Source organism: Carassius gibelio, chromosome B2 (genome assembly GCF_023724105.1).
Source record: "Carassius gibelio isolate Cgi1373 ecotype wild population from Czech Republic chromosome B2, carGib1.2-hapl.c, whole genome shotgun sequence".
Lineage (NCBI taxonomy): Eukaryota > Metazoa > Chordata > Actinopteri > Cypriniformes > Cyprinidae > Carassius > Carassius gibelio.
In genome coordinates this window covers 31,928,209-31,934,208 of record NC_068397.1, presented here as the reverse complement: position 1 = coordinate 31,934,208, position 6,000 = coordinate 31,928,209, and the positions used below count along the sequence as shown (strand labels likewise).

The window sequence follows — 6,000 nt, the reverse complement described above, 5'->3', positions numbered from 1 at the left end:
CAATTAAAATGAACAATTTTCGTAAAGGAGGTTGTAAAAGTAGACCGCTACAGACCTCTTTTCCTCGCTTTTAAATGGTTTATAAATGCGTGCGCGTTATACATGCATTTCGAATTAGCGGCAATTGGCAATCCGGCGTCAATTGCTTGAATGGACAAAAAAATAAAAAAAATAAAAATAAAAACTGATATTAAATACAGACCTTTTATTAACATAACGAATAAAACCCATACTCAGAATTCGTGCTCTGCGTTTAACCCACCCAGAGTGCTCGCACACATGGAGCAGTGGGCATCAGTGAGCTGCTCAGTCAGGGTATTGAAGGAGGAGAGAGCGCTGTACATTCACACCCCACCTACAATTCCTGCCGGCCCGAGACTCGAACTCACATGGATTGCAAGCCCAACACTCTAACCGTTAGGCCATGACTTCCCCGACAATATTAGAACGTTTTTAAAATGAAAATAAAATAAGCCTAAATAAATTATACAGTTTAAATAAAATAAAATAATATAAATAAGAAACGAATATAAAATAAAAACTTAAGCTTACAAAATAAAAACATTTATTAACAGTGCTTCCAGAGTATTTTTCTTTTGGGCTGCGGCTCGACGTCGCTTCCTCCTCATTCTGTTCTCCTCATCTTCTCTCACGGGATTCCTACCGAGGATGACCGTTTCTTGGTCTCTGCAACAATCAGATCGTAAACACTCCGGTAGCGCGGGGAATCATATTTATTTTAACGGGGTCACGCACCGGACGAGAAGCGCAGCGCCACGTCTTTAAAATCCGATCACATTATTCTCTACGAGTGTAAGCACACCGACGGCGTCCAGCTCTGACTCAGGGCGCTGTCCAAATTCTTGCCGCAACACAGAGCGCCATCTGCATAGTTTTATGTTAAATTAGCTGGAAATGGAAATGAGCTCGTTCGTATAGAATGTAAGTGTCCGGTGTGCGATACCTTGAGATGTACAGGCACATAAATGCCAATTTATAGTGTTTTTATTTAGTAAGCTCAACGATATCGCTGTAGATGAAGTGACCCCAACTAAGCAAGCCAGAGGCGACAGCGGCAAGGAGCCGAAACTCCATCGGTGACAGAATGGAGAAAAAAACCTTGGTAGAAACCAGGCTCAGTTGGGGGGTCAGTTCTCCTCTGACCAGACGAAACCAGTAGTTCAATTCCAGACTGCAGCAAAGTCAGATTGTGCAGAAGAATCATCTGTTTCCTGTGGTCTTGTCCTGGTGCTCCTCTGAGACAAGGTCTTTACAGGGGATCTGTATCTGGGCTCTAGTTGTCCTGGTCTCCGCTGTCTTTCAGGGCAGTAGAGGTCCTTTCTAGGTGCTGATCCACCATCTGGTCTGGATACGTACTGGATCCGGGTGACTGCAGTGACTCTCTGATCTGGACACAGACTGGATCTGGTGGCTACGGTGACCTCGGAACAAGAGAGAAACAGACTAATATTAGCGTAGATGCCATTCTTCTAATGATGTAGCAAGTACATCGGGTGTCATGGGAAGTGTTCCCGGTTCCGGTTTACCTAATTAATGCAGCCTAAAAATCCTTTAACGGATTTGGATATTAAAAGCATATTAGTATGTTATGTGTATGTCAGGTTAAAGAGATGGGTCTTTAATCTAGATTTAAACTGCAAGAGTGTGTCTGCCTCCCGAACAATGTTAGGTAGGTTATTCCAGAGTTTAGGAGCCAAATAGGAAAAGGATCTGCCGCCCGCAGTTGATTTTGATATTCTAGGTATTATCAAATTGCCTGAGTTTTGAGAACGTAGCGGACGTAGAGGAGTATAATGTAAAAGAGCTCATTCAAATACTGAGGTGCTAAACCGTTCAGAGCTTTATAAGTAATCAGCAATATTTTAAAATCTATAGGATGTTTGATAGGGAGCCAGTGCAGTGTGGACAGGACCGGGCTAATATGGTCATACTTCCTGGTTCTAGTAAGAACTCTTGCTGCTGCATTTTGGACTAGCTGTAGTTTGTTTACCAAGCGTGCAGAACAACCACCCAATAAAGCATTACAATAATCTAACCTTGAAGTCATAAATGCATGGATTAACATTTCTGCATTTGACATTGAGAGCATAGGCCGTAATTTAGATATATTCTTGAGATGGAAAAGTGCAGTTTTACAAATGCTAGAAACGTGGCTTTCTAAGGAAAGATTGCGATCAAGTAGCACACCTAGGTTCCTAACTGATGACGAAGAATTGACAGAGCAACCATCAAGTCTTAGACAGTGTTCTAGGTTATTACAAGCAGAGTTTTTAGGTCCTATAATTAACACCTCAGTTTTTTCTGAATTTAGCAGTAAGAAATTACTCGTCATCCAGTTTTTTATATCGACTATGCATTCCATTAGTTTTTCAAATTGATGTGTTTCACCGGGCCGCGAAGAAATATAGAGCTGAGTATTATCAGCATAACAGTGAAAGCTAACACCATGTTTCCTGATGATATCTCCCAAGGGTAACATATAAAGCGTGAAGAGTAGCGGCCCTAGTACTGAGCCTTGAGGTACTTCATACTGCACTTGTGATCGATATGATACATCTTCATTCACTGCTACGAACTGATGGCGGTCATATAAGTACGATTTAAACCATGCTAATGCACTTCCACTGATGCCAACAAAGTGTTCAAGTCTATGCAAAAGAATGTTGTGGTCAATTGTGTCAAACGCAGCACTAAGATCCAATAAAACTAATAGAGAGATACACCTACGATCAGATGATAAGAGCAGATCATTTGTAACTCTAAGGAGAGCAGTCTCAGTACTATGATACGGTCTAAATCCTGACTATGTTTCTTATTTGTTTGGGTCCACAGCTTGCCGATTTCAGTTTTTTTTTTCAGCCTATACATGGTGGTAATTTTATTTGTTATTTTAATAAAAGGTCTGTATTTAATATCAGTGATCTTTTTTTTTGTCCATTCAAGCAATTGATGCCAGATTGCCAATTGCTGCTAATTCGAAGTGAATGTATAACGCGCACGCATTTTTAAGCTATTTAAAAGTCAGGACTGTCCTTGTAACAGACACCATATTGTACGCTACTGATTCAGGAAACAGTCCTTGTCCTCCATAAAATGTGCTGCACACATCTGAATATTTGGGTTGAACTGTTCTGGAACAGTGTCATAAATACAACTTAACCTCTGATTTCTAGTTGTGTCCTTTTTTTGAAGACCAAAGTAGTTTTGCTTTCAAAACGAAATGCACAGCGTCTACACGACATGATGCCAGCAGCAACAGAGAGAATAAAAGTTGCACCTTCTTTCTTTGTGTGAACATTTGGGCGTCGTTATGCAGCTCTTCCCACATCGTGACGTGTTTAAATGAAGAGGCGTTTTAGGAGGGCCTGGTTAACTATTAACTTTTATAAAGAATATATTATTGAATTTGAGTTTTTGCAACTGTACAGATCTTCTTTATGCACCAAGAACTTGTAACACTCCAAAGAGGAAGAAAAAAATGTAATTGCATCATATGACCCCTTTAAAGAACAAAGCATTAACACATGTTAGACTGCACCCCATAAACACAATCAAGTCTAGAAAAAAAAAAGTCAACCACCCCTTTAATATCGTTTACATTTATTTTTAATAAAATACTTCATTACTCATGTCTGCTAAAATTCTATGACCTTTTAATACTTCATATAATCCGAATACGAGACGTTCTGTACACTCCTGAACTGTGCATGTGGCTCTAACTGAGCTGTCTTCCTCTCGCAGATGATGATCGCTCAGACGTCTCGTCCGGTCAGCGGTCCACCGGCGCGCCCCACACGGGTCTGGAGCAGCATCGAGAGCACCGATTGGTGGGAGCGTGTGGTCATGCGGGAGTTCCAGCCCTCTGATTGGCTGGAGAAGTTCCGCATGACTAAAGAGACGTTCTTCCTGCTGTGTGGGAAGCTGAAGCCGCGTCTGAGCCGTCAGGACACTCGTCTGCGTCCGGCGCTGCCGCTGGAGAAGCGTGTGGCCGTGGCTCTGTGGCGTCTGGCCTCTAACGTGGAGTACCGCACCATCAGCGCTCTGTTCGGCGTGGGACGCTCCACCGTCTGCAAGTGTGTGAGAGACGTGTGTCACGCCATCGTGCTGCTGCTGCGACCGCTGTACCTGCGACCCCCGAGCGAGCAGGAGCTGGAGGACGCCGCCAGACTCTTCTCCACCCGCTGGGGCTTCCCTCACTGCGTGGGAGCGGTCGGCAGCCTCCACGTGCCCATCATCGCACCGTCCAGCAACACCAACAGCTACTGGAACAGCCGCGGCTGGCTGTCGGTGGTCACGCAGGGCGCGGTGAACGGTCTGGGGCAGTTCTGGGACGTGTGCGCTGGGTTCCCGGGCAGCACCGAGCACTCGGCCATCCTGCAGAACTCCACGCTGTGGGCGCGCGGCTGCGACGGCTTCCTGCTGCACGAGCCACCGCTGGACTTCATGGGCCGGCCGCTGGGCTTCCTGATGCTGGGAGACGCCGGATACCCGCTGAAGAGCTGGCTGCTGAAGAGCTTCCCCGAGTCCAGCGAGCTCACAGAGAGTCAGAGAGTGTTTAACCGGCGTCTGGAGCGGGCGCGCGGCGTGGTGGACGAGGCCTTCCTGCGGCTCCGAGCGCGCTGGCAGTGTCTGCTGAAGAGGAACGACTGCCGCATGGACGTGGTGCCCACCATGATCCTGGCCTGCTGCGTGCTGCACAACGTGTGCGAGGTGCACGGAGACGAGTTCATCGAGCGCTGGGAGGAGGCCGTGAGGACCGAGGAGAGTCCACAGCCCGCAGACGAGGTGTCGCCCGCCACAGATGACTGCGACGGAGAGGAAGTCCGAGCTCTGTTCTGTCAGTACTTCCTGCAGCAGGAGACGCAGCAGCGGACGCTTGGTGTCTGACCGGGATGTGCTGCCACGCTCTGGCTGTTCTTCTCCTCTGTTTTGTGCTGTGTGTTTTCCAGAACTTGATCTGATCTGTTCACTTCAGACACATCTGAATGCAGAACATCACAGTGAGAGTAACGAACTGTAAAGAAAGACACCGGGACAGAAGTTTGTTGGCTCAGATCTGCTGTGGGTTAGTTAGTGTAGTGATTGCTGGAGTCTCTTTAATAAATCATACCTGATTCAGATCATCAGCTCACTAGCAGACAGTAGGCTTATTCCAGACGCAAAGCACAGTGAGAGCGATTGGAGAGCAGACGACTCTTTATGCTTTTGAATGGCTCTTGCGGTGCTTTGATGTCACACCCCTGATGTGTCTTGATCAAGACTACGCCAGACTCTCCAGGGACGGTTGGGGACCGGTGAGTTCGTGGATGCTGTTAATTAATATCGTTCTCTACACCTGTGTGAAACTGAACTGATTTATACATCAGCAGCTGAATCAATCACACTGAGACTCAAGTATCCTGAAGAGAAGAGAAAAGATCCTGAAGATACAGATGTTTTTCATCATAAAGACTGTACACCTCTGTACTGTGTCTTCATTCACTGGCCTTCTTTTAGATCATTAAACATAAACAGTAATGTTGCCTCTCATTAGGATCCTATTCTTCCTGATGTTTGTATTGAACCAAGTGTCATGTTTTTGTTCAATAAAAGTCACTGGTGTCCTTTGCTGTATCCATTGTTCTTTAAAATATCTTCTTTGTCTTCCAAACTGGACACAGGTTTGAGCGGCGAGTAAACGATCACAGGATGGTCATTTCTGGGTAATGATCAGTTTAACAGTGCTCCTCATAAAATACCATCTGTCTCTGTGAGGGTTTAGATTAATCTGAGGATTATATCTCCTGTTGTCTTGAGATAATATCAGGGAAAACAGGTGTCTTCGGGTCAAGGGTCATTCTAGGTTCTCAAAGATATACTTTAGGACCTGTAGATGAGTGTCATAAGGGTTAGGGTTTTTGATTGAGATTTATACATTTAGTTTTCCATTGGTGTGTGGTTTGTTAGGAGGACAATATTTGTTTGAGATACAACTATTTG

The 6,000-nt window shown here is 45.2% G+C and overlaps 1 protein-coding gene across 1 annotated transcript in view; it reads left to right on the top strand.

Moving 5' to 3' along the window:
• The window catches only part of LOC127951625 (uncharacterized), a 6,212-nt gene extending 578 nt beyond the window's left edge, over window positions 1-5,634 (top strand). The window contains exon 2 of the mRNA XM_052549614.1: window positions 3,763-5,634. Within this exon, the coding sequence (XP_052405574.1) occupies window positions 3,763-4,908 (1,146 nt within the window). The 3' untranslated portion in view covers window positions 4,909-5,634. The remainder of the gene's footprint in view (window positions 1-3,762) is intronic.
• Window positions 5,635-6,000: the final 366 nt, after the last annotated feature.